Below are 13,129 nucleotides of genomic sequence, written 5' to 3'. Positions count from 1 at the left end.
CTATACAGCAGCTGGGTATGTGTCTCCCAACCCAGGGAGACAGACTCCTGCTAGCTTGGCTTGAGCTAGAGCACTAAAAATATCAGTGTAGCTGTTGTGGCACTGGCTGAGGTTCAGGCTAGCTCCCTGAGCTTGGACCGACCTGATCCCTTGGGCCTGAGCACGGTTGGCCTACGAGCCTCTGCTGATGCCACAACCTCCACACAGCTATTTTTAGTGTACTTACTAAAGCTGAGCTTGTGCCAGTCTGTCTACCCAAGGGTGGAAGGCACACTCCCAGCTGCAGGGTAGACATACGCTCTGTGCCCTCTTAGTGGCTAGACTACGAACAGAGGTTTGACTTTGCTACCACTTTTGAGCTAATTGACCTGGTCCATTAGCTCAAGTAGTAGAGATTCCTGCTTTTAGATCTAGGGGTCCCAGAATCACTCCCCACAAACAGCTCGTCCAGGGGCAACATTGCCCGTGCCTTAGCCCTAGAGTTCCCATGCCACGACTCTGAACTACGCCCAAAATCCACGCAGAGAAAAAACAGCCCATCAGTCTCAGATTGAGTGAGAAGTTAGGATCCAGAATAAGGCATTGTAAAGGACATGTGGTGGGCCATATTTATCCCTACTGTGTGGAACTCTGGAGCCTGTATTGGAAGTACATTGGGGAGGGATTTGGTCCACTTTTGCCTGACATCCTTGCCCCTCCATGGGGTGAGTTTCTAAAAGCAAATTAATTGTGCAGTGGGTAAACTTGCCAGTTTCTAGCTGCCTGATACAATTCAGGCTTTCAGAGACACCGTGTCCATGGAGACTAGTGCTTGGGTTTCTAAGTGATTAGTTGGCAGGTGGCCAAGGGAGAGAAATGTAACAGCTTGGGAATGGCATAGCATGTTTGGATGTAATGATTATATAAGACCTTACAGAACTCTCCAGCACTTTTAGGCAGACATTTGCAGCAGACTGTGTTGGAACCAGTGGCACCAATTTGCAGGTCTGGGTCTTCCTTTGACTTCCACCTACTTTCAGTAAGCAGGTGCTGCTATTGGTGCATGAGACATCACTGTGGTAAAGCAGCCAGCAGCAGAAGTCTGTGTGCTCCAAATTTTGTGGCTCAGCACCCTAAGGCTACGTCTACATTTACGGTGGGGTGAAGAATACATGCACGGCACCCTCCCACCCCCAGCAATGATATACATAGCAGTGTAGCTGGTGAGGCACTGCTTTGGCGAGTGAAGACACACCATAACCTTGAGGTATATACACTACATGGCTCTCTGTGTGCAGCAGCAGCGCCGCCTCGCCTATACTGTTTTTAGCAGTTTAGTGTCCTGCTGCCTCCCCACTGATAGGCGTGGGAAAGGCTCTGACAAGGGGAGGCAGTGGAGAAAAGATTTGCAGCTCCCTGCTGTGAGAGCCTTTCCCTGCTGCCCTCCTCCCCCCCCCCGAGATTTTTGCTGATGTGTATAGCTACACATTGCAGCGTGGATGCAGCCTGCTGTTCACTGCAGCTTGGAGCTACACATATCCTCCATGCTGCCACCAGTGTAGACAAAGTCTGAGTGTGACCCAGTTGCCCTTCTCCTACCTCATCTGCATCAGCCCACTCAGAGCTGGTGCAAAATCTCTCTCCCTGGTTTGCAGATGGAGCTGAGACTGGCTGTAGCTGCCTGGCAGCTGATCTGTTGTTGTTTGTGTTATAGTTGCTCCTACAAATCCTGACTTTCATCAGTGTCCAATTTTGCTAGGCACTATATATACACATAGTAAGAGAGAGTCTCTGCCCTGAATAGTTTACAGTTTAAATAATATAATACAAATAGAAGGTGTGAGAAAGGAAGCATTAGTGTTCCCATTTTACATGAGAACTGAGTGAGGCTTGGGGGCTTGCCTACGCTTGCAAGTTAGAGCGCATTAAAGCAGCCCCGGGCACCCTAGTTCGCTACCCGTCCACACTGGCAAGGCACGTAAAGTGCTCTGACTCCACGGCTAGCACGCTCCTGGTGCTCCACCTCGGCAAGAAGATTAACACTTGGTACGCCTTGGCTGAAACACCTGGGCGTCAGTGTGAACGAGGTGTTGCATTACTGCACTCTGATCAGCTTCTGGAAACATCCCATAATCCCCTTAAGTCAAGTGGACACTCTTGTCATTGTTTTGGAATCGCTGCAGGAATGCGGATGTGCTCTTTGAAAGCTCTGTTTGTGACAGCCGGCTGCTTATCTGCTCCGAGACAAAGCAATCATTAGTGTGGAATGCTGTGTGTGAGGGAAGGAGGCAGTGAGCGGGGTCTGCTGCTATCTGAACTTACAAGACAGCATGCTGACATGCTCTCAGCCCCCCAAAAACCCACTCTCTCTCCCCCCCATACACACAACACACTCCCTGTCACACTCCACCCCCACCCCGCATTTGAAAAGCACGTTGCAGCCACTTGCATGCTGGGATATCGACCACAATGCACTGCTCTCTGTGGCTGTTGCAAGAGCTGCTAATGTGGTCATGCCAGTGTGCTTGTAGCTGTCATTGTGGACAGATTGCAGCGCTTTCCCTACTGCACTCTGCGAAGGCTGGTTTAACTCAAAGCGCTCTACATCTGCAAGTGTAGCCATGCCCTTAGAAGTATGAAGTACCTTGCCCACAGTCACACAGAAAGTCTGTGGCAGAGCCAAGTTCTCCTAAAAAGAAAAGGAGTACTTGTAGCACCTTAGAGACTAACCAGTTTATTTGAGCATAAGCTTTCGTGAGCTACAGCTCACTTCATCGGATGCATCAGTTCTCCTAAGTCTCAATTTAGTGCCTTAACCCTCAGACCATCTTTCCATTCGTAAGACTGAAGTAGTGCAGAGGGCCTATGCTGGGCTCAGTTTTACCCTCCATATATTTGCACCATGAGCTAGCATACCTGTTCTTGAATTAAACTGCTGTTAAAATAGCTGGGTCACCTTGTTGAAAAATTGGCCCAGATTAACTGGCTGCTACTACCAGATAGCAATGCTGGGAATCAAGACTTATATGCATTAAATCCTGCGTGTTCAGTGGCACCCTCCTCTTCGTTCCTGCCCGCCACTTACTCTGAATGGATTACTCTGATCCTCTCCAGGTCGTTGTTTGCTTAGCTGGTACATTTAAGTGCATTGCAGTGGTTTAGGGTGGTGGGGGAAAAGCCTGGCCACATTTTTTCTTGGTCAAAAGTATATGGCATGAGCATTTTTAGTTTAGTTTTTGAATTAAGTATTAGACACTTAAAATATTTCATTCTAATTGCATCCATTTACAGAATAGAAGTTATCATTTCCAAGTACCCTTTGGGAAAATTTTAGTTTCGTGTTTCACTTGTGTAAATGGGGAGTAACTCTAGTAACTCTGAAACTGTCTTCTGCTATTTTGCCGGTGCAAAATATCACTTAAAAGGAGTTTCTTCAGTATAATAAGAGTAAGAAAGGAAATAGATTCCCCTTTAACACCATTCTTTATTCTCTGTTGCTTTTCTTCTTTGTGCTCTTTGAATCAGATGTTCCCTAAGGCTCAGTAGAAATAGACTCATATATTCTTCCCAGGTCATTACCTGAAATCATCTTCGTTCCTAGGCTATTGAGTGCATTAGAAAAGGGCTGTCAGATCCATTTGTGCGCACAGGCCATCGACTTTCTCTCTACCAACGTGCACTGCGATTGAGAGACTCACCAAGCTGCAAGAAGTTCAGGAGCCTCTTTCAGGAGCTGCCTGTCATAACTGTGGAAGATGTTACACATGTGAGTAAAACTGGTTCCTGAGAACCTACCAATTCCAGCAGTCTTTTCCTTCTGACTGGGATGGTAATGCTGGAAACTCTGTGTGTGTGTGTGTGTACTTCACTGCATTTGTATTACATACTCTGTAACACAATGGGCCCAGCCCTCAACTGGTATAAATCAGCAGAGCTCCACTGATTTCAGAGAAGCTGTGCTGATTTATACTAACTGTAGATCTGACCCAGCTTACCAGTAAAGCTATAAAACTTTATAGTGTCCAGAAGTTTCCTGGGCTCCCTTCCAGACTGTGCTTCTGACTTACTGAATGACTTTTAATCTCACTGGGCCTCAGTTTTCCATATGTAACATGCGGGTAGATATTACCAACTTCATTGGGGGTTTATTCGCCCTCTTGGAAGGGCTTGTGAGAATGCAGGACTGGTAGAATCAGGTTTGTGGTCCACTGGAGGCAGGAACTTCCACATTAGAATGGATATTATTATGCTTCATTCTCCCCTGCCCTGTGTAGTCATTTACACCTGTTCACAGTGCGTGTAAAGCACACCAAACCATAGTGGTAGGACATCACACCTATTGTACACAGGTGTACATCAGTATTCAGTGGGCAAGGATCAGTCCCCTGGTGTGTTAATATTTGATTTTGGGAAATTTTGCCAAGAAGATGAGCAGGAATTTACTTCTTGATTAACTTCATAGTTAAATGCTTTTTGTGTGTGCAACCTGCTAGATATTATGGGTGAAATCCTGGCCCTGGTGAAATTAGTGGAAGGTTTGTCATTGACTTCACTTGGGACAGGAGTCTACCCTGTATCCTGACTCCTGACATTCCCTTCAACTCAGAAGCTGTGCTAGTGTGGTTCCTTTATGAACATTTGCCATTTCAGTCTGATTTTGTCATCCAAAAATTGACTCCATTAGCAAATGGCTGTCCAGAAAATGGCAGCTTAAACTATGAATTCTTTATTTTTAGCTGACCAATATTTCACTTGTTTTTTGGAAGTTTGTGTCTCTTTGTAAAAGCAGTGCTAGGGAGCTGTGTATCCCTTAGTAGAGGTAAAGATACTTAAATAAGGCTGTTCACCTTTAATATTGGACATTAACTAGCTGTTTTGATGTATTCAGGTTACAATCAAAGGAAAAATGTGTCCCCAGACAGGGGTGGGAAAATCTGTGTTTCTAGTAGAGGACGATGATGATCAAGAGGAAGGAGAAGACTTCACTCTGTCCACAATCATGTGTTCAGTTGAGGAGCTGGCATTAACGCATTACAGACAGAATGGCTTTGATCAGGGTAATAGTAACAATTCTCTTATGCCAATGCAATAATGTTAAGGAATGGAGTATCAGCAACAAAGAGTCTTTTAACCCAGTTTTAGCAGTTAATGCTCCCATTGTTTGAAAGTCAGTGAAACGGTGCTGATTTTTTTTTCCTTCCTAAAAGTAGCTGGAAATTGGACTTTAGAGCCTTTCTCCTGGACTTTGATTCCTTTTCTCCTCCACATCCCAGTTGCCGTTTTGAAATGGAAAAAAAATATTCCTTTATCTTTCTAGATCTCCCAGTGCATTGGAAGTTTCTCATCTTGTCTTTCAGATCAGTAGGCTTTTACTTAAAATAGTGTAATTCACGCATGTGTAGGAGTTTGGGATTCCAAAAGCTGTAACTGTAAGTGACTGAGTGCCAACAGGAGCAAGAGTGCCACTGAGGAAATTGTATAGAAAAGGATTTTATAGACATCCCATTATGATTATCTAGACTAGATGATCATCTCTTCCTAGTCTTCTGGCATTTCAGGGTCACTGCAATTAACAGTAGACATACATACTTCTGTTATAGCAAGAGCATCAGCAACTGCTTTAGTTAATGTCACATAACAGATTCCTTTATTTTGTTTTCAGTTGCTCATAACTTTGTGAAATTTACCATAATCCCCACAGTTTCAGAAGGATTAGGGGACTAGTAATCTTTTTGTTGTTTTATCTGTATCTTGGCACTAAAAATCTGAGTGTAGTACAACAGAGTAGGCAGCCATTAAAAATATTGTGTCTTAGTGGAGAACCAAGAAGTCAGGCTTTGTAACAACTCTCATCATAGCCAGAGATCCAAACAGTGGAGTGGGGAACCAAGTGAAGCATTTGTTGGACCAGTGAATCAGTGAGGAAGTTATAGAGAATGGTGGAGCAGCAAGTGACATCATGCATGCTACATGGTGTATTAGTGGGTGTTGCCAGATTCCCTACTCCTGTCTACACGAAGATAGTGTGTGCTGACAGCCATGAAACTAAACTTTCTTGAAATCCCCTTTAAAATGGAGTGGAGCAGCCAACCTTCGGTGTAGCTTGTTTTGGGTAATAGACAAGATTCTTAAGGCTTTGAAATGTCCAAAATGTAGTTATTTGGTAACCTTCAAAAGGGTCTTGCCTTGATTAAATTTTTTTAGTCCATTATATTGGCATTAAACAAAGACCCTTAGGAAATTGTGAAAGTGATATCAATGCCATTAAAATGCATTTTACTACATTTTGTTTAGTGTTAGTATCTGTTGATGGCGTGTATGTGTAATCCTGAACATGATACTTTGCTCTTGCTGAACATTTTAATCTGTATTTCAGATGAGGTTGCTTTAACGACTCAGAGATTGAAATGTGCATATCTTTGTTTCCATGACTGAAAATCTGAATGTGATTTTTGTCCTTCAGGGATTCATGGAGAAGGGTCCACGTTTAGTACACTCTATAGCCTTCTAATGTGGGACATTATTTTCATGGATGGCATACCAGATGTTTTCAGAAATTCTTATCAGGTATTTGTGAAAGGTATTTTTCTCTATCCAAAGGTTTGTTTAAAAAGAGATAATTATGATAAACATCTATTAAAGTCTGTTCTAGATTCACAGTGTTTTATCTGATGGCAGGTTGTATCCTGTTACTGAAATGTTCTTCATTGCTAGTTGATAGTAGTTTGCCCTGGCAGGCACAGTTAGTGTGCAGCATTCACTTACCGTTGGTAATTGTTCTTGACTAAAATCTGACTAGTACTGAAGACCTTTGATGTTCATCATTTTTCCAGAGTGGAGGCCTCATGCCCTCTAATACATATGTAAGGCCATAGAATGCTTGAAACCTTAGAAATTAATCTTTTGGTGACCTCTGACGGGAAGTCAGCTTTTCTTTGAGTTCAGAGGCACATATGTGAACATACCAAATTTCACGATTCTAACTTAGTGCAAACATACATAGAGTGAGTGAGTGGTCTGTGTGAGTTTCAATCATTTCTGCCAGTGTTCCTTTCCTCTATACTTAGACTCTACTGAAGCTCATCCCTTCATAAATCCATTCCCTTTTATAAACTTAATCTTATTATACACACATCATTCCCAATTAAAAAAAAACAAACTCTCAGAACCTGCTTATAGCCAGGATGTCTCAGGATTTAACCAAACACAGCGCTGTCCGTTTAGCTTTTTTGTACCTGGCCCTTTGTGTAGCGAGTTTCATTTGTTATTGCAGCTTAAAGGTGGCAGGAGACTCATGCCTCAGCAGAGAAGAGGTTGAAAGCTCACCTCTCCCCCTGTCTTTTATTCTTCCTTCCCTGCTTCTGGTTCCTACACTGTGCTCTGAGCTCACATGCAGCGCCAAAGTGAGTAAGATTGAAATCCAGATCTCTGAAGTGCTCTGAAAGTGTGAATCAGAAATCCAAACTTCAGTCATCATCACTATGCAGCGAGCACATGGATGAGAGACTAGATGGGCAACTGATAGGGGGAGGGAACTCTGAGAATATGGGAGTTTTCTGCTTGAAAAACCATCTATTCTGTAGAGCCTTTGTTCTCTCTGCAGACAGAAAAATAGAACCATTGCTCTCTCCCCATCTTATGGACTGGCACGGTGCCATGCAGACTGTAGTGATGTTTGACATTTCAATACACTTTCTGGAAACGCATGTTCCCCAGACTGTCATTTTCTTTGTCACTCATTTCAAGGGGGAATATTTTCTTCTGTGTCTACATTCTTGGTGCAGACTATTACCCTGAACGGTTTAGTAGTACCAACAGGGGCCCCAGGTTCTTAGCTACTCTTGTGGACCTTGAGGTATGTCTGGATAAAAGGGGAGCCTCTTAGGTTAAACATTGCTAAATTAGCAAGATCCTAGAAATACCTCTTCTTTATTAATTAAATGCTGTGGTTCATTAGGCCAGTATGTTAGGCTCTTGAATGTGGCTAGTGTTTGGTGCAGTAATCTTAAATGTGTAAGTGCAAGTGTAATCTATTCCATTAAATCAAGATTTCGATGACTGCTGTGTTTTTTAATTACTTCTCTTAAACCTGCAAGTTAAATTGTAGCCCAACATTCAAAACAGAGCATTGACAATTTCAGAATCTCCATTTCTCCAAGTGCCCTTGAATTGTCAGACTCCAGCTACTGAGGAGTGTGTTTCCATTTTCATACAGGCCTTCCCCCTGGATTTGTATACTGACAGCTTCTATGAGAAGAGGAGGGATGCCATTGAATCTAGACTCCAGCTACTGTACGCAGCTTCCTCAGAGACCCTGAAAGAGATGATTGCCAATGTCTGGAATGCTCAAGAGGGAAAAGCAGCAGCACTAGTTAGTTGGGACCGGTTTACTTCCCTCCAGCAGGCTCAGGTAAAATAGCAAACATCTTATCACACTTAGGCCTAGATTCATTAAGGAACCAGGCCTGGTGACCCCGAGTATGCCCATGCCTAACTTTTAGATACCTAGGTTTCAGAGTAACAGCCGTGTTAGTCTGTATTTGCAAAAAGAAAAGGAGTACTTGTGGCACCTTCGAGACTAACCAATTTATTTGAGCATAAGCTTTCGTGAGCTACAGCTCACTTCATCGGATGCATACTGTGGAAAACACCATCACTGGGATTCACAAAGCCTGAGTTCAGTGCCTAGGCTCTTATACAATGAGTGGGGGCGGAGGAAGGCATCTCAGAATAGGATTCGCAAAAGTCAGCATACTGGGTGGCTTCTCGCATAAGCCAGCCAATGAGGGATGTCAAGGGGAGAGAAGTGTGCTAAGCCCCACTCCTCTTGGAGATAGGTGCCTAAATTTGAGCTGCAGGGAGGCACCTTCCTCTGCTTGGGATTCTCACGGGGGAACCTTCTCAGGGCGTTTAGACCCTGTGCTGTTTTGGCAAAAAGCGGGGCAGTGGGGAGATCCACCTCCCCCATAGCTTTGGTTAGGGTACTCACCTGGGTCAAGTCTCCCTCCCACCTGAGGGCAAGAAGGGATTTCAGTAAGTATCTGTCACCCCTCCAAGTGATGTCACCCCTCCATGCATCCGATGAAGTGAGCTGTAGCTCATGAAAGCTTATGCTCAAATAAATTTGTTAGTCTCTAAGGTGCCACAAGTACTCCTTTTCTTTTTGCGAATATAGACTAACACGGCTGCTACTCAGAAACCCTCCAAGTGAGTGCTCTAACCACTGAACTATGGGATATTCTGATGAGGGGCTCCCTCAGTCTCTCCTGTTGAAACTGTTCCCCTTTGCAATAATAATTTTAAAAAGTCTTGGAGAAGGGCACTGGATCCTGGGTCTCCCACCTCCCAGCTGAGTGTGCTAACCATCAGCCTGTAGTGTCATCCTCATGCTTGCTCTCTCTCAATCTGATCCAATGATTCTTTCATTATTTATCCACAGTGAAACAGCTTCAACACTGGGCCAGAGAGAGATTCCATTTGTGAATCCAGCCCTTAGTGTTAAGTCACAATTCTGTCTAGCCATCTAGGGACTTGGATGGCTCCCATTGCAATAGTATCTGAGCACCTCAATACTTAGTGTTCACCCCAGTAAGTTAGGGAAGTGCTGTTATTTCCATCTGACAAATGGGGATCCGAGGCACTAAGCAACTTGCTCAAAGTCACACTGGAATTCTGTGGCAATCTAGGTCCCCCAAGTCTTAAGCTAGTGCTTAGACCAGTGTTCTGTTTTGGTCCTTAGGGCATGTCTACATGTATGAGATTCGGCTCTGTTGAAATTGATGTAGCGAATGTTGATTTAGCGAGTCTGGTGAAGACACACTAAATCGATGGGAGAGCACTTTCGCATTGATTTGTGTACTCCATCGATGGGGAGGTGCTTTCCTGTCGACACAGTGCAATGTAGCCACTGCAGTAAGTGGATCTAACTATGTCGACTTCAGTTGAGTAACTTAGATTGATTTACCGCAGTAGTGTAACCCTGCCCATAGAAGTACTCTTTGACCCTGTTGCCAGTTTTCCTGTACCAAAGCTGGGAATGTTGGAGGAGGCTAGTTGCAGGGAGTATGTGAGGTGTGTTAAGCAAATGGCAAAGAAGAAATCAGAGAAATGGCATAAAGTTGGCTTACTTTTGCAAGACTGGAAATGGCAAGATAAAGACACTTCTTTATTAATGTACTTGCAGAGTCTAGTGTCTTGCTTTGGGGGACCTTTTCTAAGTGGTGTATGTAGGAGGCTCTCCAAAGATCTGCGCCATTGCAGAGGGGGTCTTCCTGACCTAGTCGTGTGGAGTACGCAAGAGCACTGCTTCAAGGTATGTTCCTGTCTTTGGCATGAAAGCAGCATACTAGGGATATTCCCCTGAACTTAAACTGAAATACTCAGTTGATCCTAAATGGCATGGAAGTAAAAGAAAAGCTTCCATCTGTCATAGCAGGGGTCTTCAAACCTTTTGTGTATTGTGGCCCACAGGCTATTCATAGACCTGTGCACTAGCTTGGCATAACACTGTAGCAATTGCTTATATGGAAAATATTGATGTCGTCTTAGCGTGCCTTTTAATGAAGTTTATTCGTTGGAAGAGAGCCAGCACTAAATGACCAAGTAGGTCTCTGTGGATGAATGCCAAATGGTTCAGAGGCCACACATGATTGCTTTGCAGTAATTTCAATGTAGTAATGTTGAGAGGTCAGGTTGTGCTACACATACTGCTGACTATAGCTCTACTCAGACTGTGGTATGTAATCAAACGCTACTTTACTCCCATCCCACACGCAGGTCTTCAGTGAACACCCAGGCGGACAGAGGAATAAAAACCCGAGAGTGGGTAGAATGTTCATTGCTAGAGTTCTTCCCAGAGACACTGGGTAGCTGAACTTGCCCTGTTTGGCAGGGCATGTATTAAAGGAATGTACTTTACAGTGCAGGACTGTGGTGCTGTTGCTCTGGTTTGTGCACATGCAGGAGAAGTAGGCATTAGTCCTGTTGTGTGGAAATTCATACTACCTCATTATCAAGCATACTGCTCCATGCTGTGGGTACCTAATTGTTTTCTGTCAACACTGCTAATCTAGAATTTTTACTTGTAAAGATATCTGCATACACCAGTCTGGAATTATTGGGTCACCTTTGTATTGAATTTCTGTAGCCCTGAGCTTAAAAAAAAAAAAAGCTATAAAGACAGATGGATTAGTATGGATTTATGAGTTAATTTTAACGATAGCTGAAAAGGTACTGTGGGTAATAAACTCTCCCCCCAAATAATCTGCACTGCAGGTGTATGTATACTAAAGGAAAACCACTCCATCAGCGCTCCAGACTGGTGGCATATGAACAATTATATATATGTAAGTGCTGTAGCTCTGCTACACCACCTGGATTGAGTAAAGGTGACCAGCAGGGAAGTGAACACTTCTCAGTACCCTGTGTCCTCTGAAGCACATTAGCCTGGTAGTAGCTGTCTTGAAATACTTCCAATGAATCTTTCTGTGCAGATGAGTACAGGGCCCCTCTGCCTAACAAGAACTTCTGACCATAAGCTTTATTGCCAGAGTGGCAGAAGCCTTTACTCTTCCTGCTGGGATCCTCCACCAGAACTGTGTACTGAAAAGCCTTAGTTTTGTCCAGATATAACGTTAGAGCCATTTTGACTAGAGAGAGAGAGAGAAAGAGAGACAAGGTAAATGTAATTTTGTCTTGTAAGGAACCTGGTGGCTGGCTAACAGTTGTGAAAAGTAAATTGAGAGGGGGGGAGAGCTTACTGGAGTGGATTGTAAACTTTCCTTTTGCACCAAACTGGTCTTCCCAGAAGTGGTAAGGAAAGCTTTACTTGAACTAGAAGTTACTTGGTATAGTTTTAGGTTCTGTTCAGTTTACTGAGGATAGCATTTACCCACCAGTAGTAGAGCATTGCTATAGAAGATAAACCTAAAAATGCAACTAGGAGAAGCACCCCTGAGGTAGGGTAGGCAGAGGTTGGAGTAGCATAGCTGTAGCAGAAAATGATGTGTTGGGCTGCTAGGGGATAAGTTGCATGGTAACTTTAAACACGCAGATTCACCAGGAAGATTTCTTTTCTTGTAAAGGGCAAGAGAAGAGGTACTAAAAGTGGACACGGGCCAGAACCTGGCTGTGGGAGTCTTTTTTAAGTGTGGAATCACTCCAAAAACCAGCTGTCTGGGACTTTGCATGAACATACGTCTATTTTAAGTTGGTCTTCAGCTAGACGGGCCTTGTTTGTTCTGCTGGAAGCGGTTCCCTAGGAATTGTGGATTATATAAAATACTTTAACTTGGTTGTTCCGGGGACACAGGTCCCAGAGTCTGTTTCTTTGACCAGTAGGATTTTCTAGTGTAACACTTTTACCTTTAGCTATCCAGTTACTAACTGTCCTTTAACAGACAACTTATGTACAGAGGTTGATGATTAAACACTGGAAGTTAATTTTTGTAATTAATGGCCTTCCTTTAACACACATTCAAATTTTGTTTAAAAACTGCAACAGCTTCCTCTTAACAGCCATTCTTACAGTGAAAGGTACAAATGCTCTTATCCAAACAGCTGGTACTATGTGCCTAGTTGATGCTTTCAGTTACTAAACCTAAGCATAAGATTAATGTTTTTTTTTAACATTAACATTTCAGCTGGTGGAAGTTAAGGGTCCCAATGATCGCCTCTCCTACAAACAGATGATTTGGCTGGGTGAACTGAAGAAGCTGGGAGCTGCTGTAGAAGTTTGTCATGTGGCTGCAGTTGGAGCTAAAAGTAAACGCCTCAGTTGAATAGAACTGTCTAGAACATGTTGGAAGAGGAGGGGTGGTTATTTTAAAAAAATAAATAAATAGTATGAATATGTGCTAATGGTTGCCTCCTATTTTAAGCACCTGCCACTAAGGACATTAGATAAGTGTTTTTAATTAGGTCCTGACCAATGGAAATAATAGAGTTCTTAAGATGTGCTTGTTTTGGTAAAGAATGAACAGATTTTATTTACTGTAAATCAGGTCTCCAAAGTGGAAGAAGAATTCATGGTTTTCTTCTAAGTAGAACAGAGGTGACTTCGGGGATCTTAACTAAAAAAGGTAATCTGGCAGCTGTGCCTATATTTCAGCTGTCTGAGTTTCATCAAATGTGCCCCAAACTGCTATAACTC

General features: G+C 43.4%; 1 protein-coding gene across 12 annotated transcripts in view; it reads left to right on the top strand.

The window, feature by feature from the left end:
- FAN1 (FANCD2 and FANCI associated nuclease 1) overlaps window positions 1-12,837 on the top strand; it is a 44,845-nt gene extending 32,008 nt beyond the window's left edge. For 10 of the 12 annotated variants that reach the window (XM_048868232.2, XM_048868233.2, XM_048868227.2 and 7 more), the window contains 6 exons: window positions 3,581-3,745; window positions 4,868-5,036; window positions 6,443-6,546; window positions 8,195-8,389; window positions 10,163-10,291; window positions 12,621-12,837. In XM_048868232.2, coding sequence (XP_048724189.2) covers window positions 3,581-3,745; window positions 4,868-5,036; window positions 6,443-6,546; window positions 8,195-8,389; window positions 10,163-10,291; window positions 12,621-12,758 — 900 coding nt within the window. In that variant the 3' untranslated portion in view covers window positions 12,759-12,837. Of the gene's footprint in view, window positions 1-3,580; window positions 3,746-4,867; window positions 5,037-6,442; window positions 6,560-8,194; window positions 8,390-10,162; window positions 10,292-12,620 lie in introns of those variants that run through there. The other 2 variants (XM_048868234.2, XM_048868236.2) reach the window with 2 other exon arrangements.
- The last annotated feature ends 292 nt before the right edge of the window (window positions 12,838-13,129 follow it).

Source organism: Caretta caretta, chromosome 10, assembly GCF_965140235.1.
Source record: "Caretta caretta isolate rCarCar2 chromosome 10, rCarCar1.hap1, whole genome shotgun sequence".
In the NCBI taxonomy this organism is placed as follows: domain Eukaryota; kingdom Metazoa; phylum Chordata; order Testudines; family Cheloniidae; genus Caretta; species Caretta caretta.
The sequence above is the reverse complement of the archived record's forward strand: the minus strand, read 5'-3'. Positions and strand labels throughout refer to the sequence as shown.